The 24,479-nt window shown below is 37.4% G+C and overlaps 1 protein-coding gene across 1 annotated transcript; it reads right to left on the bottom strand.

The window, feature by feature from the left end:
- Window positions 1-283: 283 nt before the first annotated feature.
- LOC139145394 (SET and MYND domain-containing protein 4-like) lies at window positions 284-23,429 on the bottom strand. The gene is made up of 17 exons (XM_070716533.1): window positions 23,261-23,429; window positions 21,594-21,744; window positions 20,921-21,037; window positions 20,395-20,518; window positions 16,047-16,103; window positions 15,672-15,723; window positions 14,501-14,639; window positions 13,706-13,833; window positions 12,963-13,068; window positions 12,333-12,539; window positions 5,246-5,730; window positions 4,863-4,936; window positions 4,287-4,516; window positions 3,732-3,798; window positions 3,214-3,327; window positions 2,571-2,694; window positions 284-2,079 (listed from the first exon to the last, which is right to left on the bottom strand). Exons 1-17 carry the CDS (start codon window positions 23,416-23,418, stop codon window positions 1,956-1,958), a joined length of 2,457 nt encoding a protein of 818 aa, XP_070572634.1. The 5' UTR covers window positions 23,419-23,429; the 3' UTR covers window positions 284-1,955.
- Between the last annotated feature and the right edge of the window lie 1,050 nt (window positions 23,430-24,479).

The raw sequence follows: 24,479 nt of genomic DNA, 5'->3' as shown, positions 1-24,479 counted from the left end.
TATTGTATGGTAGTGTGTGTGTGGGGTGTGGGGGGGGGGTTGTTACTTTTCATGGGCACTGAAGCTTGGTTTGTAAGGAGAATGTAAAAACACAACCTGTTAACTCCAATTCCCTGTAAACAGGTCCAATATTAACATTGAGAACAATCGATTTGGGCTAAACCATGGTGGTGAAAAAGTTAAATTGCAGACGGGGACTGCTCTCAACCCTCTGCAAGTACATGCCACCACAGGATGACCTCTGACCCTCATACAAATTCAGAAATGAAGCAAATGATATTTTGAATATTCTCAATTTATCATATGAATTCAGAAATTAAGAATCTTGCAAAAAAGTTATGAAAGCCTTTGATTCAAATTGAAGCCAGAGGTTTATTTTTGTGCATAAAACCCTGCGTAGGCCTAAAATATGATACATTTTTCTTCAAAACTTTTTTTCATACCTCATACAATCATCAATACAGAAAACAAAGCACAGCATCTCTGAAAAATAACAGCACAGTCATTCTTCTAGTACTCAGGTTAAAATAGAGTATTCTTAGCAAAAGATGAAAACAGTAAACACAGATGTGAAAAAATAGAGTTTTTTGAAGTTTATTGCACACTAAAAAAATTCCATAATGTCTTTTTCATATTCCTTTCTATTTTCTATATTTCTATTTTTTCCATAGGAAGAGTGCAATATAATAATATCAAATTACACCGAACAAGTCAGGCAAGTTAAGTGATCCTCTAAGAATTTATATCGTTATCATGGAAAGTGTCTAATTCTTTTGATGTCAAAAAAGACAAAATGATGAGAAACCAGTTTGCAGAGGGACAGACGAAGTACAATGCTCTGCAGTCAAAAGAGTATAATAACTATAGAGTAGTTTTATTCCTATTTGGAGATGGTGTATTTCTGGTAAGACCAGACCATGGTACAACCCCCCCCTCCCCTACCCTGTTTAATAGCTCAAACCGTCGATGAAAAACTACTGGATTATATCAACATTTGGTCTTTGAATAATTGGACATATACATGATACTGGCAATCTCTATCTAATATGATGTCCCACCCCTGTTTAACTTGATAGATCAAACCGTCGATGAAAAACTACTGGATTATATCAACATTTGGTCTTTGAATAATTTGACATATACATGATAGTGGTACCAATTCACCTGCTCACCCCTAATTTCTTATAAGCATTTTCACAATTGTCATCCATACCAATGGCTTTGGGCCAAACCATGGCAGTGAAAGGGTCAATGGAATATGGGATGCCTGCCATAACAGCTTACTGCACCAATTCACTCAGTGATAGTCCTGCGTGAGACATATCAGTCAACAGCTGCACAAGATATGCCAGCCATTATCAGTAGTGATCACTAAAAAATTTTGCTGACGGCTTCACAGGATGGAGAGCCTGTTGCTATCATTTCATCAGAAATCTGACTGTGTGACTGGGTTTCAGAGTCCTCTAAGTAAAATGCAACATCTCATTCCGTTCCAAAATGCACTGATTACTTAGTAGCATACAAACGTCTTGCACGATAACGAGACTGAGCATGGAAAATTGTCAATTCAACTCAGATGCCGACCTGCATTTTTGATGAGTATCAATTTATTTTCTTGATTTGTGTATTCCGGTAAACACTTCATGCCACAGAAAAACAGCTATTTATCATGAAACTGATTCACATACGTTTGATGAAAAATTACCCACTCACAGTCGTGTTGAAAATTTGGCTAAAGACAACAAATGAATATAGTCAATCATAAGCTTGATATGATAACAATTTATTTTACATGCATTGTGTTTAGAGAATATTGTTTCAACCACTTAAAAATCCAAGCAAATAACTCATTGACATCATATTAGATAGAGATTGCCAGTACCTGATTGGTCAGATAATGTATGAGTAGTAGAAACAGTACTCAGGAAATTATTCTTGCACTGATGATATTGAGTTTAAAGCCCATCCAGCAGAGATTTCATTTCAGAAAGTTCCTTGACATTGGGATGATTAAAACTACAGTGTATCTTGAAAATGTCAAGCGCTCTGTTCACAATCTCCAATGTGGCTGTCTGACGACTGCAATGAAAGAGAAGTGAAAGAAGACAAAAAAAAGTGAAGCTAGAATGTGCCTCAATGACAGATATTTAGACTCTCAGACCTTTACAATTCTTTACTAATCTACCACTTGTGGGGGCTTGTTTTGTACGGTATTGTTTTTTTTAAATCAAAAATTCTATTTTCCCCGTAAAGTTAACACAGGGATGGTGGCCATTTTTGATTTCAGTGTTTGTAAATATTAGGTAATTTGTTTCTCTAGTTCCAAACAATGCACGGTGACCTCAGGCTTTTACTTGTGATTTGGTAAGAGAATGGTTGAAACTATCTTTGAGGAAACGGTTGAACAAAAGTTTCAGTCTTTCACTTACGAAGCATATACTTCCTTAATGAGCAGCTTTCACTGAATACCATTAGTAGAGATGACAAATCTCTCTTTTCTTTCCAACAGTAATATTGCATCTAATAAACCAGGAATAAACACAAGTTTTGCGGTGGCACTATCGACTTACCTGTTGAACATAATCTGTGCTAATTTCTGCAGTTCATGAGCTAATTCAATGCTGTTGTTTCCATATATAAAAGCAACGGTTGCAATGCTTCTCTTCAGATACCTACAAGCTGTTTCACTGTCCCCTGAAATCCATTGACACAAATTTTTGTTTATGTGTGCGTAACAATTCAGATACGAAATCATGTAGTAATATATACAACGAGTCAAGTTTATTCTGAGATACAAGAAGCATATAACTAAGTACAGGTTAATTCTGAATATCAGGAACAATGTGACTTGTGAATGTCAGTGTATCTCAGGGATACCTTTTCAAGACAGTTGTACTGCATTCATGGTCTAAACAGCGCCCTCACACGTTCACACATTGCAAGAAATCAAAACATACCTTACTGATGATTACTATCACATTACTCTCAAGTTAATTTACCCTGTATTCAGGCAAACTTGTACCCAGATCCCTTGACACTAGATTTTCTACAGCTCAGTCTACGCTAAAAATACCCCATACAAATAATATTGAATGTGGCATATCCCATCGTCGTCGTTGATTGTGAGGTCAGATCCAAACATGGAAACCAGAGTGAATGAGTTCACCAATTCAGAAGTATTTTAATAGCAAATTCCTGTAGTTGTGGACATACCAAGTGTAACGAAGCATCTGGCCAGACAGTCCTCTGTATTTGAAAGGTCTATGTTGTGTTTATACAAGACAGATTGCTGCAATTTATAGCATCGCTGAAGTGTTGATAGAGACTCTGAAAAGTGGAATAACACATGGGTGAGAATTCCTATGTCCAGTTTAAAATCATATCACACAGAACTGACTTGGCTGAATATGAATAAAATGCTGTCTTTACATAACAAAATATTAACAGAATGTTTTAGCTCATTTGTGGCTGTGGCAATAGCAATGATAAATCTTGTATCTTTGTTTCTGGAACCACAAGCCAAATTACATTTTTGAATATGAATATTCAAAAATGCACTTTGCAAGCAAAATTGCATTTTTGAATATGACTATTACAAATGAACAAGTGTCATATTGTTGCATCTACTGTTTTCTGCTGTCAGCACATGATCCCAGAATGTATAAAATCAATTTTAAATCTAATGCTACTTTGATCGATAATGTTTTTTCTGACATGGATTTGTAACAAACCTTGAAATTCTGAACTTTCAAGTGATTCAATGGCCCTGGATAATAAATCCCTGGATAGGGCGGCTACCTGATATAGATTAATAAAAGGAGAAAAAAATTAGAAAATCATTTTGAGAGAGGGAATAGATATGATTGTAATGCTATGCACATGTACAGAAATTTAATATAATTGACATGATTTTCAATTTTAAATCTGATATATATTTTTAGAAGACTGCATGAGCATTATTCTTTGAAAACACATCTCATGCAGTTTCAGATACTTTTTTAACACTTACCGGTATCTGTCAACATAATTTGAACTTCAACTCATGATGTCTTTTAAATTAAATGCTCAATGAAGATTGTCAATTACTGGGGCATTAAGAGGCAATGAGGAATTTTTTCCATCTCAATAAAATTCAGGGTCTGGTTTTCTAATCACAATTCACCACATGAAAAAGCGTCACACAGATAAAGCCATGTGTTTGTCTGCTTTCATTTTTAATATCTGAACACACTTTTGACAGCGACACAAATTTCACCAATTCACAGAAAAGAGACTGATGCAATCACCTTATAGGAATCTTGTAGATTCTTCTCTGCCTGACATTCTTTATTGACACATTTCCCCCAGACAGAATCTGACTTGGCAACCACTGCATGGCTGCATTGGTCACACCTGAAGGCCTCCTTCAAGTCAGCTTTGACCTCCTTCTCACAAGCTTCACACCGGCAAGAGAAGTAATACTGTTCCTGCAGGGCTGCCTGTCGTTTCTCTTTGGTCATGTGATTGACATGTGGCCCTGAATGAGTAATTTGATTGGTTAACGGACGTGTAATTTCTCATTGCCTGTCAGGTGACTGACATGTGACTCTAAACAATGCAAGTTGATCGGTTAACGTATTCACTAATTCCTTTGCTAGAAATTATATTCTATAATGATATTTGAACTTTTCAAACCCTTTACAAAGTTTTAAACAGTTTTGAAATAAAATTGACTGAAATCTGGTGACATATTTGTATGCTAGAAAGGATGTCAGCTGTGCTTACAAATGAGTAAAATTGTATTTATGGATTTAATATCCTGAGAAATTGAATATTCCTACTTCCGGTTACAAATGTTGGAAAATATTTCATCAAACACTCACCATAACAGTGTAATATCTCATGTCCACAGGGAATAGTTCTTGTTGCTCTGACAGTTAGTTGATTACCATGGTAACTGTAACGGTAAACACAACTTGAATTGCTTGACCTTGGTTGATGAGAGGTCACTGGTTATCCCAACAATGTTGCTAGTTCTGTTTCCTTTGGTCCAAGGCAAGCGAATTTCTGAATATTAAAATAGACTATTAGCACTACTCATGATCTCTTTGTTTAATTGAGCAACGAGGCAGAATGTTTCTCGGATACTGACAAACTGATTATCACTAGAATTCCGTAGGCAGATATTTCTTTTATGTAAAACTTAGCACATCTAAGAAAAGCTAACCAAAATCTGATGCACTAAAAACATGGTATGGTTTTGTACCTGACAATGACATTGGGATCACAGCTATGGTTCAGGAGACTGGCTGTCGGGAACACAGCACTGGCTATCCTGACTTGTTTCACAGTCTCCACCATGCTAGCCCCATCTCCTAGCACAGCGGCTCTGTCACCTTCAGCCTCAACTGCAGTTATGGCGTGAACATTGCACCGAAGCTGCTGCATGTGCCGCAGCAAGAGAGTGGCGACTTGCAACTCGGCATTCGTAAGAGGAGAGTTCAAGTTCAAGTCTACAGTTTCTGCATCCTCAGATGTACCATCAGTCAATGTCCTTGACTCAACACTTTTGAAATCAACTGCATTTGAGTTTGATGTATGGCTGCAACCCTGTGTAACTGCTACCTTCTCTACAGCTTGACATAAACCATCAATTGTAGCGCCTTCAGCCCTACTGGTTGCACCTCCTGGAGGTATACAAGCACTCTGCTGTAGGGGCTTTGTGACAAGTTTTGACAGAATGACTGACGTCTGCAAGTGAAGAAACACATTATTTATTCGCCAAAGATGTGCCAAACCTCTCTGTCATCCTCAGCTACGTAGTGCCATAGCTAAAAATACCCTCTCTCTCTCTCTCTCCTTCTCTCTCTCTCTCTCCGATTTTGCTATAACACTCCTTTAGAGAGTAGCAAAGAAAACTCCCACAGGGATTTTGACAATATAATTGTTACGTGCAGAGAAAACGAACAAAAGGGTGAACTCAGCAGTTTCCGTTTAAACAAAATTTATTACGAAAACAAAACTAATTGCTAAGTTAGGGACAGAGTACAAGCTTTAAAAGTGTACAGACTACTTATCTCAGCTGGGACGGCAAAGCTCCAGTCTCAGAGTTGTAACAGTCAGTCGGATGAATGAACAGTCCTTTGGCTTGCAGGCTTGAAGCTGCACAAAGACCACAGTATAAATCCAGCGTTGACAGTGAAGGTCTTGAAAAGTCTTGAGAATGACTACTGCTGGAGTTTAGTAACACACAAGAGACACGATCCCAAAAGTCTGACTGGAAGCTGAGCACGTCCCTTTTATAAAGGCATATAAGAACAATCTAGAACTTTTATTGACATGCTAATTACTGTTCTAAAATTATCTCTCTTACACAACTAATCAACTTTCCAGAACATTCCAAACATGACTAATTGAATTCAAGGTTGTGAGGTCATTAAGGGCAGTGACCTTGAGAATGTTCTAGACTAATTGAACTCAGGTCATGATGAGTGTGGGGGGAAATGACCTACATAACACACCCCCTCTTCAAAAAAAAGAAAATTTTTCAAAGAAAAATCTTTCTTTTACAAATGTAATCTTGAAAAGGATTTAAGTACTCAAATTTTGTTTTACTCTAAAGTAAAATTTCTTGAAAGTGAACAACAATAAAATTTCTTGAAAGTGAACAACAATAATTTCTAAATACGAGAGAGACAGTCTGCAATTAAATTGTCTCTGCCTTTGATATGTCTAATGTCAAGATTAAACTCCTGTAACATTAAACTCCATCTTAGCAATCTCTGATTTTTGCCTTTAAATTTCTGCAGAAAAACAAGAGGGTTGTGATCAATATAAACCACTATTGGCTGATTTGAAGAAGTAACATAAACTTCAAAATGCTGTAAAGCTAATATCAAAGATAAACACTCTTTTTCAATTGTAGAGTAGTTTCTCTGGGATTTGTTAAATTTGCGTGAAAAATAGCAAACAGGATGATCTACACCATGACTATCCTCTTGCAATAAAACAGCACCAGCAGCCGTATCACTAGCATCTACAGCTAATTTGAATGGCAAAGTGAAATCTGGTGCAGACAACACTGGGCACTTTGCAGTATGGCTTTAAGTGTATCAAATGCCTGTTGGCATTGCTCTGACCAAACAAACTTTACTTTCTTTTTAAGTAAGTTAGTCAAAGGCTCAGTAATTGTGGAGAAATTTGGACAGAATTTTCTGTAGTAACCAGCCATACCGAGAAAGCGCATCAGTTGTCGTTTGCAGTTTGGTATGGGAAAACTTGAAATGGCACTGATTTTGCATCAACAGGTTTTACCTCACCCTGTCCTACAGTATGTCCGAGGTAAGTTACCCTCGCCCAACCAAACTCAGATTTGGCAAGGTTGACAGTCAACATTGCTTTGCTCAGTCTCTCAAAGAACTTCCGCATGAGCTTGATGTGTTCCTCCCAGGTGTCACTATACAGGACGACGTCGTCAACGTAGGCTGCACACCCGTCTAGCCCGGATATGACGTCGTTGATCATCCGTTGGAACGTTGCCGGAGAGTTCTTCATTCCGAATGGCATCACCTTGTACTGGAACAATCCGTCTGGTGTAACAAAGGCGGATATTTCACGAGCACGATCCGTCAGAGGGACTTGCCAAAATCCCTTCAGTAGGTCAAATTTCGTCACATACTTGGCTTTTCCCACTCGGTCGATGCAGTCATCAATCCTCGGGATTGGGAAAGTGTCTGTCTTTGTTAAAGTGTTGACCTTCCTAAAGTCCGTGCACATACGATAACTGTGATCTGATTTGGGAACAAGTATGCACGGCGAACTCCAGTTACTTTTACTGGGTTCAATAAAGTCATTGTCCAGCAGGTATTTGACTTCTTCCTGGAGATATTTGCTTTTGTTGGATTCAGTCTGTATGGATGTTGTTTTACAGGCTTACTGTCCCAACATCAACGTCGTGATAGATGACGTTTGTCCTCGTTGGAACATCTTGAACAGGTGTTTATATTCATGGAGCAGTTCTTTCACCTGTTGTTGTTGTTCTGGCTGGAGGTGTGCCAACTTTGTAGACTCCAGCTTCTCCAGGATTTCTGAGTTCTGAAGCTTGACCGAGCCCAGCTTTGAGTTTAGAGTATTTTCACTCAAGTCAGTTTCAGTATCACTATCTTCATAATGGTTTGAACTGACTGCACTGACAGGCTGAGTTATAGTAGGATTATCCCTATCCAAATATGGCTTAAGCATATTTATGTGACATAGCTGTTTTTGTTTTCGCCTGTCAGGTGTTATTATGATGTAATTTAAATCACTCAATTTCTTATCAATTAGGTATGGCCCAAAGTAACGAGCATGGAGTGGTTTGCCAGGAATTGGAAGTAGAACAAGAACTTTTTGACCTGGTTCAAACTTCCGTTTTGAGGTGCTTTTATCATATTTGGTTTTCATTGACTGCTGAGATGACTCAAGATTTTCTCTGGCTAATTCACATGCTTTAGAGAGTTTTGTACGAAAATCTGACACATATTGCAAAATATTCAGACAATCATCATCGTCTGATAGGAATTTCTCTTTAACGAGCTTAAGTGGGCCACGGACTGTATGTCCAAATACAAGCTCAAATGGGCTAAAACCAAGAGACTCCTGAATTGACTCTCTAACAGCAAAGAGCAGAAAATGAATTCCTTCATCCCACTGCTTCTCTGTGTCAAAACAGTAGGTCCTAATCATGTTTTTCAAAGTTTGATGAAATCGCTCAAGAGCACCCTGACTTTCTGGATGATAGGCGGATGACCTATACTGTTTAATGCCTAGCTGATCCATTACTTGTTGAAAAATTCCAGACATAAAGTTGGAGCCTTGATCGGACTGGACACATTTAGGGAGGCCAAATAAAGTGAAAAATTTGACTAAAGCTTTCACTATAGTCTTTGTCTTTATATTTCTCAGTGGTATGGCTTCTGGGAACCGAGTTGATGTACACATTATTGTCAGCATGTACTCATTTCCTGATCTTGTTTTTGGTAGGGGCCCAACACAGTCTATTTAGTATCCTACTAAATGGTTCTTGAAATGCAGGAATTGGCTGTAAAGGGGCCTTTGGAATGGTCTGATTTGGCTTTCCTACCATTTGACATGTGTGACAAGTTTTACAGAAATGTGCTACATCCTGCCTGAGATTAGGCCAATAAAAGTGACTGAGAATTTTATGATAAGTTTTCCTGACTCCTAAGTGACCAGCCCAGGGAGTTTCATGGGCCAGGCGCAATATTTCAGCACGGTAGGGCTTTGGAACCACAATTTGATGTTTTATAGCCCAATCGTCATCAACCAAAACATCTGGAGGTCTCCATTTACGCATGAGAATACCAGACTTTGTATAATAGGAAACAGAGCTATCTGAAGTTTTACCTTCATCATCTACCCTGTCAAACAAAGACAAAATATCTGGGTCTTTGTGTTGTTCTGCAATGAGATTTGATCTAGAAAATGTCTGACTTTGGTCAGCAGAAGTTTTACTGGAAGTTTCAAATCCACGAGGGATAACGGAATGATCCGTGTCAAACACCTGACTGAGAAAGGTGTCATTTAAGTCAACATCTGTGACATTATTTTTGAGAGTATTTTGATTCTCGGAAGTTTTCTTTGACATGGCTCGAGTAATGGCACATGAAGGAAATAAATCGGGTATCTCTTGTTCAATTGGCTCTGGATCCTGATCTAAACTAGGATTATCAGTCACAAGTGGATTAGTAATGACCTTGTCCCCAGCAAGGTCGTTTCCAAGAAGAAGGTGAATCCCTTCAAAAGGCAAAAAGGCCTAATACCTAAAGTCACAGGTCCAGAAACAAAGTCCGAAGACAAATAGACATTATGGAGAGGAACAGGAATGTAGTCATTACAATCTACCCCCTTAATAAGAACTTTAGAACCTGAAAATGACTTTTCAGAAAACGGCAGGGTATCTGCCAACAAAAGAGACTGGGAAGCCCCGGTATCTCTTAAAATTTTGACAGGGGTAGCGGAAGAGAAATCACTAGAAAGTGATATAAAACCATTATGAATAAATGGCTCGAAAATACCCATAATGCTATCTTGAGAAGATTGACCTTGACCTCATTAATTGGGGATGAGAGGGGTTTAACCTCAGAAAATGTGTTGCACACATTATTAGACTCTAATTGAGTTGATGAAGAAATAAAGCCGGTTGGCTTAGATCCACTTTGACCACTTTGACCTTCACGTTTTCTTTTCAATTTGAAACACTCTGACATTAAATGGCCGTCTTTCTTACAATAATTACAAGAAAGTGTACCAAACTGTTTGTCAGAAGGAGATTGAGACTTGGGATCTGATGATGTGGGAGTGTTACTTGAATTTTGTGAACTGTTGTCATTTGATTTTCTACTGTCCTTTGAGAAATTCTTGATGAAAAGGAGGAGTTAAATTTACCTGCATTGTTTCTGTATGAAAAGGACTGGGATGGTTTGCTGAGAAATGAAGATTTGTGGGTCAATGAATAATCATCGGCCAAACGTGCAGCAACCTCCAATGTATCTGCCTTTTGTTCATTGATAAATGTCTTGATGTCACTCCGGATGCACCTCTTAAATTCCTCAATCAAAACAAGCTGTCGTAATTTGTCATAATTCTGACTGACCTTTTCCGAAGAACACCAACGATCAAACAGTTGTTCTTTTGTTCGAGCAAATTCAACATAAGTTTGATCCTTCACCTTCTCACAATCCCTAAATTTCTGACGGTAAGCTTCAGGCACCAACTCATAGCCCTTGAGAATTAATTCCTTCACAGAATCATAATCTGAAGCCTGCTCTACTGACAACTGAATGTAAATTTCTCTGGCTTTACCCACCAAAGCACTCTGCAAAAGCATAGACCAGGACTCCTTAGGCCAATTCAGACTCTGAGCAATTTTCTCAAAATGGAGAAAATATTTGTCAACATCCTTTTCTTGGAAAGGGGGAACTAACCTGAAATGCTTAGTGATGTCAAACTTGTCCGAAGGGAAGAATTTTCCTGACTGTCCAAGCTCTAAACGTTTTATTTCTACCTGTAATCGCTGTTCTTCTAATCGCAATTCTTTTTCTCTCTGTCTTTCTTCCATTTCTAATCTTCCTGCCATTCTTTTTCTTTCTGTCTTTCTTCCATTTGCAATTCTTTTTCTTTCATTTCCTTTTCTAATTCCAATTTCTTAAGCTCCAAATCTGCCTGTCTCTCTTTTTCCATTTGTAATTCTTTTTCTCTCATTTGTAATTCTAGTTTCTTGATCTCCAAATTTGTCTGCATTTCTAATTCTAATTTTCTGAGTTCAGAGGTAGACTTGGGCTCATAATCTTTCAGGTGGATTCCTCAAATTGGCCTAAATCAACTAGATGTTTGGCAATACGGTACTGTATTTCCCTCTTGCGCATAGATCTTTTAACTTCTACTTTAAGGAAATTTGCCAGTGCTATGAGGTTGTCTTTTCTGAGGGAATTAAATGTGTCCTGATCAAGGTCATCCATAAATTCGTCTGGTTTAAATTCCGCCATGATTGGATTTGGCTGAGTTCACAGTGTACAGTAGTTTTGAAAAGGCTGGCAAAATGTTGTCAAACGGCTCAAAATATTCGTCTCCCGGACGAGCCCCCAATTTGTTACGTGCAGAGAAAACGAACAAAGGGTGAACTCAGCAGTTTCCGTTTAAACAAAATTTATTACGAAAACAAAACTAATTGCTAAGTTAGGGACAGAGTACAAGCTTTAAAAGTGTACAGACTACTTATCTCAGCTGGGACGGCAAAGCTCCAGTCTCAGAGTTGTAACAGTCAGTCGGATGAATGAACAGTCCTTTGGCTTGCAGGCTTGAAGCTGCACAAAGACCACAGTATAAATCCAGCGTTGACAGTGAAGGTCTTGAAAAGTCTTGAGAATGACTACTGCTGGAGTTTAGTAACACACAAGAGACACGATCCCAAAAGTCTGACTGGAAGCTGAGCACGTCCCTTTTATAAAGGCATATAAGAACAATCTAGAACTTTTATTGACATGCTAATTACTGTTCTAAAATTATCTCCTTACACAACTAATCAACTTTCCAGAACATTCCAAACATGACTAATTGAATTCAAGGTTGTGAGGTCATTAAGGGCAGTGACCTTAAGAATGTTCTAGACTAATTGAACTCAGGTCATGATGAGTGTGGGGGGAAATGACCTACATAACATAATTCCTCCTTGTCCAAAGACCTCATGCATATGATATGGAAAAAAATCAGAATAGTTTCCAAGAAAGGGACCACAGAACTTCCAAGAGACATGAAATTAAAAATCTATTCATCTCTCTAATTATTTTACTTACAATTGCACAATAGAAGTTATACTCTGCAGGATGATTGTCTGAGTGTGGCATGAGATTGTAGATACTGCAATAGTCTGCCAAGTATTCTGCCTTGGTATCCGGTACCTCACTGTTGTGTCCCTTCTCTGCCATCAGACTGTACTTGCAAATATTAGGCCATCCAGCTGTTTGCAGTATTCTAAGACTCAGATGTCCAAAGGTACCAAGCTATGGGAGTAGTTAATTATGTATTCAGAATTATTTTCAAAGAAGACAGAGTTAATATAGGCCTGGATGGGATGGGTGCTTATCTTTCATGTGAACGCTTATTTGTATGTCACCAGGGCCATTACTACACGGTGAGTGGAGAGGCTGTGATTGCTACAATCTTAGCCTACTGATTTCCATATTTGGCAGTTTAAATAATGACAATTCACAGTCCCTCCATGTGACTGACAGACAGACAATGAGTTGCTTAAATATCAATTTGTGGTGATATTTTGGAGTGTAAAACAGCATCCTTTATTGTTTTGACCTGAAAAAGTATAAGTGATTATGCATTATAAAATGGAAATATAATTGGTCTTCTGAATTTTCTACAATGAAATATCTCCTTATTCATAATTTCTGGTTTGCAAGATACCATAGTACCTGTTCTAATATCTGCCATAGAGGGCACTCTACACTATGATAGAGTTGCCAGCTCTGTTCTTGACAAGCTTCACTGCAGTACCTGACACATGAACACTGGGGGCACCTGTAAAAATACACAGAACAAAGGCAGTAAACACACTGTCTCTGCTATGTCTCTGCTCTTTACAAAACTATAATTTTACATTAGTTTTTTCAGTTTGTCATTGAATATCCTACATCAGTTTTTTGTCACTGTTCACTGCAACAGCTCTTATCAAGCGGACTTCTCCGACAATACTGTCCTGTGTTGAATATCAGCATCCAAATAGAATTCTCAAATTATTGTTGCAATAGTCAGCAAAATAAAGTAAGCTAGCCTTCGATATCTGCAGAATTTCTTTAATCTGATTTTGAGTATGTGTGCGTTACACAAGCAGTAAAATGCTGATTTAAAAATTCAAGTACCCAACACTGCTTTTTTAATTGGGAATAAAGAGCCAACATTGGAAATGTTGAAAAATGTCTTCAGAACTGGATGAATGGATGGATATATGGACTCGTAATGGATGGACATATAAACTTGTCTGAGAAAACACAAGACAATGACACCAAATGTTGCATGATCCAACTAGTTTCTACTTCTAGTTTCTATTTCTGCGCATGATGCATCAGCCAAATGGGAGGTTACACCAGTGAATATTAACATGATAAGACTTGGCAATCAACAAGCACATCCAGGACAGAATGTAGAACTAACATACGGTATTGGGGCAACTGAAATCTCTTGGATACAGTGATAGCAATGGGAGTTGTAGTGTGTTGGTAGCAATATCACAGCGTAGGCATTTTCTTCGATGAGAACATCACCAGCCTTGATGTCCCTGTCAGCCTGCAGGGATGAAATTCATGAGAAGAAGCATTTCTAAATATTTATCTTTACCTTTCTTGATAAAAAGATTAAAATAACAAAATAATTACAAGCAAAACAGTTGTGATCTATATATACTGTGATGATGTAGTGTTTTCTCCGTGTCTCTCTTACAAGGGGGAATGTCCCCTCTACCGGTACTTGAAAATTTAGGGGGATTTGGTTCTGATAGAGAGCGACCATAATAAATTATGCAAATTTAAGTTATGCAAATTAGGTTTTTCAAGGTACCAGTATCAGTAATTTAGGATTATTGATGAGTTCGATAATCGGAAAAGACCTCAGATTTCATATAATTTTATGCGATAAAAACTATCAACGTTTGGATCCTTCACAGAGGATCTTAATCAGTATAGATATACAGTTTTCCAAGTGTACTGCCTGACAGTATTCAATCGTTCCACTTCTGTCAGCAAAAGTTTAAGACTTTCACTACCTTAACCGTAGCCTTTGCATGAAGATTCTTACTGCTATACAAGCTTATTTCTTATGTCCCCCTCCCCACAATCACCAAATTCTCAACACTGCTCCTCTGAACAGCAGCCCTCTTTCACAAGTTTTGATCTGATGGTAAAACTACTGTAAGGGTTATGAGAGGTCAAAGAATGACAATTAAAAGATCACTCACAGTTAAATACCTTCCACAGTCTTTATGGAATTTCAACGCAACAGATTCGCTGGCATTTGCAATATTTGTTGACTCTACATAATTTTGGGAAACTGCTTCATTTTGTACACTCCCTGTCCTATGGTTTGCTGGCACTTGACTGAAATGTAAAGAGAAAAAAAGTGATTTTTTGACCTAAACTATGACAAAAGAAGAAACAAACAAACAAACAATCTCTAACTCACAGAAATGTTAGTGAACAGACTGCAAGCCAAAGTGAACCCTAGGAGTTCCGCATAGTCTAACCAGGTGCTGACTTTTCTGACACAGTGCAACAAAAAAGTTGGCAAACAAACTATCGATTTTGCAGTTGTTCTCATCAATGCTTCCATGCTATTTAGATGGAAAGGGTTGTAAAGGAGAATCTTCAACAAACATTCAAACGACCTAATTAGAATATTCTCAGTGCGCAGGCTGACACTGAATGATCAATGCGGGACTGGAAAATTTTGAAAATGTTTCTACTCAGCAAAATTCTTCTCTTATTTGGCAAAAACCCGTATCACCAAAAAATAAAGCCTGTATCAAGATGAAAAGATAATGTTTCAAAGAGGAGTGAAGAGTTTGTGGATTTACGTTTTTTTCCCCACACCTATCTTTTGGTACTGTCGCTCACACAACAGATGACATCCCAATATGTATAGGGACTTTGATGATCGTGTAAAGTAGTTAACTCTGTTGGCTATCTACAAAACAATAGTGATATTCCAGCGCTGAAAAGTCACAGTATTTTTTTTTCAATTTTACTACATTCCTTGTTTTATTATTCCTTTTTTTCTATGGGCAACATTCAATAAATCTTGTCCATTTTTAGGCATAAACTCTTTTCTATAATTCAATTCTGCTCTATTCTTTATTTCCCCACTTTGTACCTGCCAACATATTGGCAAGTAAACTGTTCTACAATAGCCATTTTATATGTACAATGTAGCCAATTCTCAATCTGTTCTGATTACACACATATTCTCCTATCATATCAAACATCAATGCTTTACAGATCAAATCTTTGTGATAGCTTTGTCAGATCAAATCTTTGTGACAGCTTTGTCAGAAGTTTGAGTAAACTTCTAAACAGCTTGTACTTATCAAATATATGACTGCCACTGAATTCAAACAATAAACAGGGTCTAACCTGGGCACTGCATTCATAGCCAGCAATTTCTCAAGTTCTGTGAGTGCAGCATCTGAAATCCAAAATTCTACACATAAATATTCAGATGTTGGAGAAATAGGGTTTCATAGGAAAAGTTTACATCATATAAACTCATGAAATTGAACAAGAGAAATTTTTCATGATATTTAACAGGTTTAGACAATACATTCATCATGAGAAATTACTGCAAGGTATGTTAAGATTGTCAAAGATGATTTTTACCACTGTTGCAGACAAAACGGCACATGTGAATATTATGAAGTTGGCAAGTCACATGTAAAAATTCCTAACAAATTTAGTAACCAAAATTGATTACTTTTGAAAAAGACACGCCGAGACAATGAACATTTTTACCTTTCTTTGTCTCTTCTACGTTCGATGCTCTACACAGTTCAACAGCTCTGTGGAAAGCTGAAACATAAAATTGATGAAAAGGGAATATTACCTTCCACTTATTTGTCAAATAATGATGATACCAGTATACAGTTATATTGGAAGAGGTAGATTACCATGGAATATAAACAATGTTTATATGCTTTATATTTTCCGTTTTTGACAAGATAGGAGTTTTACCAAAGAAACAGTTAATACACCCTATTTATTGTATACCCCATTTATAGTACTTGGTTCATACTTCCATTTGTTGCTGTACACACTTACTGAAAATATGAAAGGAAATGATACAGGGATCATGCTATACAATAACAGATTCATCGATAAAACATTTCCTGGCAATACATTTTTAATAAGAAATTAAGGCAGGCCCTCATTTTAGATCCTATAAAGCAAGAGGGCATTATGGTCCTCATTTTAAATTCTGCAAGGTGGCATTACGGCCACACTAACTAAAAGTATATTAATAAAAAATACCGCAAATATACGGTGTCGCTCAAATTTGATCAGAATTGGTACATACCAAAGATCAACAATAAGTGTTAAATCTATCTGTTCAGTGCAGGAAAATTATACGTTGATGTTATGACAATTTCTGCACAGTACAACCAGAGAAACAACAAGAAATATTTAAACCAGAAAATTAAGAATGACAAAAGTAAATAAGGTCTGAAACTTTAGGTACTGAAGGTCAACTTTAGCAACATGCATAGCAGAGAATCTTTCACCATGGATGTACAAAAATAGACATCCATATGGTTTCAGCAGATCTGTTAATATGTCACAGTTCATAAACAATGACAGGAAATGAACAATTAGCTGTTTCAGTTACTGCTACCACTCCCAAACATAATAGGTACCCTGCATACAAATAGGTTAAAGTCAAAATAATTTTATTCAGACGTGTGGGCTGATTCAGTTCACTGCCACCACTCCTGCACATTGCAGTATTTCCCTTTTTCTTACCTCATTTGCACATTTTTGATACCGATGTGTTCATTTGAACAAATTAACATCTCAACCCCTACATCTACCTGTACACCAAATACTGAGACGGTAGCTTGGCGGGTATGGGAGCCTTTGTGTGTGACGGACATACACCGCACATACCCAAAAATATACAGACATACAGACGCCACTCAGACTCATCATATAAGCTCTTTTGGTATTTATATATAAAACCAAATATGAGCTAAAAAACCAGATATAAACTGAATATGCTCACATGTTTTACAAACAGGTTCATTAATAGTCGTACCCTTCACAGAACAATAAGATATATGTTATCACTATGTGTAGCAGGTTTTTTCAACTTCGCACAGTACTCTCAGAGTTTAATCACTAATTACAAAACTTATTTAATACGCAAATGACCTGTTAATTAATTTGACACTGCTCAATCAGTGATCTCCCCAGGATTTTCTGATAGAGTGGCGACTAATTTGCATAACAATAAATGCAACTTTATGGTAATGATTTCTATTGTTTACCAAAAATTATAGAGTGGCGGCCACCACTCTATAATAGCTCTGGGGAGAACACTGTCAATGCTTCATGGGACAGCTAGATATCCATAAGATCAACATTTGTAGCACGTTTTATTTAATTTAGTGCTGTAATTTTAGAGTAATGTCACTAATTACAAAGTTCATTAAATATGCAAATAAACCCTAAATTAACTTGACACTGTTCAATGATTCATGGCACAATTAAATATTTATCAAATCAATTTCTGTAGCACGTTTCACAAAATTTGGTGCTGTAATTTCAGAGTTATATACCTAATTACAAAGTTTATTAAATATGAAAATGAAACCCTAATTAATTTTACACTACTAATGCTTTACAACACAGATATCCGTCAGATCAGTATATGCAGCAGTTTCATGACGTTTGATGCAGTTATTCGGAGTCATATGACTAATTATAAAACTTCATGAATATGCAAATGAGCTAATTATTAACTTGACACTGCTCAATGCTTCTCAGTACAATTGGATATTTATCAGATCAACATCTGTAGCAAGTTTCAACAAATTTAACGCTGTAATTTTGGAGTAATATCACTAATTACAAAGTTCATTAAATATGCAAATGAACCCTTAATTAATTTCACACTACTAAATGCTTTACACAACAGTTAGATATCAGTCAGATCAGTATCTGCAGCAGATTTCATCACATTTGGTGAAGTTATATCGGAGTTATATGACTAATTACAAAACTTCATAAAATATGCAAATGAGCTATTTGTTAACTTGACACTGCCAAATGCTTCTAAGTATAATCAGTGTTCATTCTAGGACGTAAAAACAAGGGGCCACTTTGGGCCCCTACTCCTGTCCCAAGGGGGCCATTTTATAAAATCGGGGGCCGTCATGATCACACATGTAAAACCCTTGAATTTTCTGCTGAAAATACCATAGTCTATCAAGTCAAGAAAAGGAGAATAGTATACTAGAGATCGGGCCACCTGTAACCAACGAAGCCTACAGCTAAGTTGTGCTCCGTATACGCAACATGCCCAACAATGGCAGCAGCAAACTAACCGTTTGGTTTGATTCAATTGTTTACGTAACTTATGTGATGAATTATTGATGTCGGACTTAAACAATTGCACAAATTACTACGGACTGTGATTTTGACTGGAAACGATCATGATCAAAGCTTAGCGCACCGGTAGGATTTCTCCGAGTGGCCCCCGATTTGCACGGGTCGACAATTATCACACTGATACAACACGAGAGTGTAACCCGTACGACATACATAAAGTGATCGATACATCAACTTTTATACATAACTTGTATGTATTAGCAAATTTACGATCATTGGTTCTGATCTGGCTACTCTGGATAACGAGATATGTCCGACCTAAACTGTGTTGCTCTTCAAAACGATCATATGGCCGGCCAAGCATGAATGCTTTCCTTGCAGTGTTCAACGTTTCGCTGGTATGGACGATAGACGTTGCAAACGCTTCAATTTAAGGGACTACCCGATCATCCTGGGTTCATCAACTATTATATAGTACTGGCGTTAAAAATCTGAGGGGCGACTAGCTTTTCACGATAACGCGGCGACCAGAGCCGTTGTTTACATTCATCGATCGTACCACATGCGCACGGCTCCAATACACCATTGCCCCTACATCAGTCCTTTTTACCCAGCTTCCTATGCACCACCATATATGCCGTAGTGGGCAAAGGTCGAAGGGTAACTGAATCGTTTAACATGGCACACTATGACTGAGGTAATGACCTTCGGGGAGCTACGTAAATGTATGAACTAAGTGAACTCTGCGTGATCGACCGACCCATTCATATAATGTTGCGCCCTTGGTGGCGCATCAAAGGTAGAAATGAGGGCCATTCGAGATTTTTTTGCGCAAATTGCGCAATGGCGCGTCCTAGAATTAACTCTGAGTATAATTAGATATATATCAGATCATATTTGTTGCAAATATCATCAAGTTTCGTGCAGGAATTTCAGGGTTATCTCACTCATAACAAAAGTTCATTAAATATGCAAATAAGAACTTAAGATTATTGACATGACATTCACAGTATTATCAAAATGTTCTTAGATTGTCACCTGTGAAAAGTTTCATGAAATTTGGTGCAGTATTTCTTGATATATGTCTACACTGTCATTACCGTCTCCATAGGGAAACCATTGTACGGAAAAAAACAATATTGCATAACTTCATTAATATGCAAGCCACACTAACCAAAATCTAATCAGTTCTTGCAAGTAGCATATGGTACCTGTGTACCAAATCTGACTTGAATCCGTTCAGGCGTTTTTGAGTTATCGTGTAACAGACAGACAGACATCACACACACACACATACATACACACACACACACAAACAAACACAAACTGACAGTCAGACAGACATGGCTACAACATTAGCTCACTTGTTTACACACGTGAGCTAAAAAACGAATGAGAAAAAACAAAAACATAAGTATATCAACAACTTAATATAGAAATCAATGCAGCCTATCCAAACTTCCAAACTCTATACAGTTTACATGTACAGTTCAAGAAAGGTCATGGGTCAATTACTCCATCGTAGAAGAAAAATGGCAGCGGGCTCAAGCAGGACCTCATTTGATTTCATTATTTTTCAGTTGAATAGGACATCCTCCAGAATTCTCAGTTGTTTTATCTGAGTAGCAGTTCATGACGCTGAATAGCACTTTTCATCAACAGCTTTTACCACGATCAAGGAAGGATTGACCTCATGACCTTCCATATAGACCTGTTGCAATGCGTGGAAGTGTAGATTCATGTATTGACCCCTGACCTTGTTTTGCTGACTGCAAATCACCTCTGTGATAATGGCACTGTCCTTTCCTTTTGTATAATTTGTATCTCAAGTTTTCTGGATATCCATGTTTCAGGGCCCTCTGAATATCAGCCATACATTGCTATAAGAATTGAAATAAACAAGAAACTTATCATTTACCATTAAAAATAATAATAACAATTATAAAATAGCGAACAAAATTGCTTTTGACTTGCAGTTTGGATTTCAGAAAAACATATATATATATATATATATATATATATATATATATAATATATATATATATATATATATATATATATATATATATATATATATATATATATATATATACCGGTAGTGAGTAATGCAAAAGAAGAAATCAATTTGACTGAAACACTACATCGCAACTTGAATAAGTTCCATAGACTACCCAGTACGTTCTATTCTGTACACATGGCATTTCTTCCCAAATGTTACATTTTAAGTCACCTACACAATTAAGTACACTAATTATAAGTAGATCATAATTTGTACAGGGTACCTCATAATGTTGCAAGTGAAACAGCACCGCTGATCTATTTGCATATGCCAGGGATAACTGACAATCTTCAGCCTCTTCTCCATTGACCTTTGACCTTGGCTTGGCATACAGGATGCTCTGTGTTACAACGTTACAGATGAAATAAATAGAAGTGCACGTGTTGGTGGTTGTTGCAGAGAATTATTAGCTGCAGGTTCACATTATTTACTCGAAGTTGACGCAATCAATATCAACAAAGATACGGTAGCATAGCATAACAGAATGCAAGGGTTCAAGTGCATAAAGTGAGGTCTACTGAAAGGTGTTGCAGGGTGGATTGAAAACTCCTCCTGCAGAGCTATTGAACATTTGAATATTCAGGGTGATGTTTTGTTTCTTCTGCATTTTCACATTTTTCTTCCCAAGAAAGACTTGACAACAAATATTTGTTGCAGCGGATAGGTAGGTATGGACTATGAGAGGGTGTCAATCCCATATTTTCATAGGAAAGAACCCTTCATGTGCATAATTAATGTACACTAAAACAGACACAGTGATATAATTTTACACAAAGTTATCATTACTTCAAACAATAAAGTTTCATTGAATTGCCATACATATTGCTTATTGAAACTACTGCAACAAATCAGCGCAACCTGATTTATCGAGGAGTATCGTCACTGTAACAAAATACCTGATTATAATTCTTCAGTGCTTCTCTAAAGCGTTTCTTCTGAAAATGTTTATTCCCTGTGATTCTAAAATCAGCTGATTTTCTGTCATCTTTCTCGGACATCTTGTCGCTCTGACATTTCTTGATCATTGCTAGCACTTCATCATGGCCTCTGTTGTGAATATGGACGAACAAATGACATGGTCACTCACCATTTCTCCATAGTGATGGAGGGACGGACTGTGTATAATTCTGTATCTTTTAATTTTGGTACCCAGTATCTCCTCAGTAAACTGTGTTGACTTTCAAATACGTTTTTAATGAAAAGTTACCTTTGAAACTAAATTTCCACTTGTAGATTAAATCATCATGTAAATATGAACCTCGCATCATCTTCTGTCAAGCAGCTTATCTTTCTATGGTATTTTTTCTTTCATGTGATGGCACTGTTCATGACTGGAAAGATACAGCTCGCTAAAAGTACCGGTAGTAGAGCACTGATAGGTGATCGTTGCCATAGCTACAGCTACCATGACCATATACCCTTGAGGGACTATGCCTTGCTATAGTTTTATGGCCCACAACTTCCCCCTGAGATTTTGGGTGGTGGGAAAAATTGTTGGAGAAAATTGTGGGCTACTCAATTGAAGCAAGTCTATGCTGTGACTGAATAAAATTAAACTGCTGTTTAAGGGGGCGCTGCACCAAAAACGGCACATTTTGCTCAAAAATCACTTTTCTGCAAGTATTCACTCAGTTTATTTAATTTGTTAACCCACATTAAAATTGTGGTTGGGTTCACCTGTTAGTTGTCAAGCAGTCGTAAGTTATGCAAATATAAGCAATCACCCGACTTCCTCACTTCTTTTTTTTCTCCAATTTCAAGATTTCCAAAGAATTTAACTTCACTCTGGCTGGGTAAAATTTTTTGAAATTTTCACATTATGTTCTTTAAAATGCTACATAATAAAAAGACTTTTGTGTTTGGCAATAAAGTTCTTACATTTTGAATAAGAGGCATTTAAATTTTACTAATCATGTTTTTAATCACTTTTTTTAGCGTAAGTCTTTCAACCCTTGTCATTTTAGAATGAGGATAGATAATGCAAAATAAAATAGTCGTTTTTTTCCAAATATACTCTTGTTTCAAGTGAAATATTACATTTCGGAAAATAGTATCAAGTTTTTGACTTAAATTATTTTTTATCATTAATACCAATCTAGGCAAACTGCACACAGAAACTTATTGAACGGCAGTAATTTGGAAAAATGGCTGGGCATCTGTAAGTAGGTGCAATATCGGATCGGAAGTCTAATATTATTATAACAACGTCCCCCGGCACCCGAAGAGCATCCCGTTCGTCAACTTGAGTGCACTATCGCATAAGAAAACTCTGTAGCTCTGGTTTTGTCGTCCAACCCAAAACTCTTGGCAAAACCTCGAGCTACTATACTACAGCAAATCGAGGTGGTGCCACTTGGTATGTCTATCAATTATCAAACTGTCAGTGTATTACAATACATGTATCATAATTTTAAGCCTGTCGCGCAGTAGCTCTGCATGGCAGGGCTGTGTGTTACCGGCGTTATACGGCCTCCCACGGAGGCCGTATAACGCCGGTAACACACAGCCCTGCCATGCAGAGCTAGTCGCGCAGCAAATTGAGAGAAGTGGGAATACCATTAACCTCGTTTTCAGGAAGGCTTGACACTGAGCTAACCATTCCCTGTTGCTCTGTCGCCTCTGGAATGAATCGGGCGAATTGTTCTTTCGGGCATCCGTCCAAAGCCTTTTCACGATGTTGTACCACACTTCCACATGTCTTCCAGACGACAAGTCCGCCATGATGTTTATGACCGCCTAGCTCACTCGTGATTTTACCTTGAATTTTGGATGGCGAATGTGATAGAGCGCCTCCACACATTATAATATCTCAATCTTTTGTTTACTACGTAAAATATTGCCATGGCTCTCTTTCTTTGGGTATATTCAAAAGAGTTTGATCAGAAATGAATAAAATAAAATACAATTTGAGAAGTTAAATATATTTCTGAAAGTGACAATTTAAGTAAAACATAGAAGGTAAGGTAATAAAAAGTTAAGTCGTTATGGTTTAAGCTATACGCCGTCAAATCTCTTTCATACACATTTTTGTTGATCTGGAAAAGGACTTCAGCACATTTACAGCGCATATAAACATGGAGGTAGCTACTACCTCCATGATATAACTAAAGCCCGATAATTATTCTTTTTGAAAGCGTCAGATTATTCACACGTTCACACCCCATTCATCACGTCGAAGATATACTCGGGCGGCTTACTACACAATACTTTCAAGGTATTCATACAAATTCGAAATGACCACTGGCGTTTCCACCAAAGTAGTGTAGTTATTTACGTCAGCAAATCTTGTGAGACCCTCATCGCGAAACCTTCCGCACTGTGGCATTCTCTACACACCGTAAAGGAACCGTCATTGTTCCTGGCCCTGGGGCTGTGGAAGTGTGGTGGTTGCACAACCACCCAGACAGCTTCCTCTGAGACACTTTTCTGAAGAGCTATTACATGTAAAAGCTGACTATTGACACGTCGAAAGAGAGCCTGGAGAGAAAAAAAAATCACAAGGATTTCCACAATTCTTCAACTCCTGGAAAACAGCCCATTTTGTTCTACCTCGGATCATAGCGATGAATTTTTTCCGTTAATGCCAAAACAAAATTAATACTAACCAGATACCAGATATGAACTGAAAATGCTCACGTGTTTCATTATATATTGCATTTATGTGCAAGTTTGAACCTTTGCTACATGCTTTGCTACATTTAAAGTGTTATGATCAACACAATGAATTTCACCACAGATCAATTCTAAAGGTCATTAAGTATTCAAATATGTAATTAGCTGAA

The sequence above is a fragment of the Ptychodera flava genome, chromosome 12, assembly GCF_041260155.1.
Source record: "Ptychodera flava strain L36383 chromosome 12, AS_Pfla_20210202, whole genome shotgun sequence".
In the NCBI taxonomy this organism is placed as follows: domain Eukaryota; kingdom Metazoa; phylum Hemichordata; class Enteropneusta; family Ptychoderidae; genus Ptychodera; species Ptychodera flava.
This window is presented reverse-complemented; position numbering and strand designations above follow the sequence as displayed.

Excerpts from the sequence above, each read along its gene's own strand:
- LOC139145394 (XM_070716533.1), bottom strand. The coding sequence starts at position 23,418 with ATGGCGGACTTGTCGTCTGGAAGACATGTGGAAGTGTGGTACAACATC. Across the intron at positions 2,695-3,213 it reads CAGATGCTTCGTTACACTTG|GGGACAGTGAAACAGCTTGT; the intron begins GTATGTCCACAA and ends AATGGATTTCAG. Across the intron at positions 2,080-2,570 it reads GCACAGATTATGTTCAACAG|TCGTCAGACAGCCACATTGG; the intron begins GTAAGTCGATAG and ends CTTTCATTGCAG.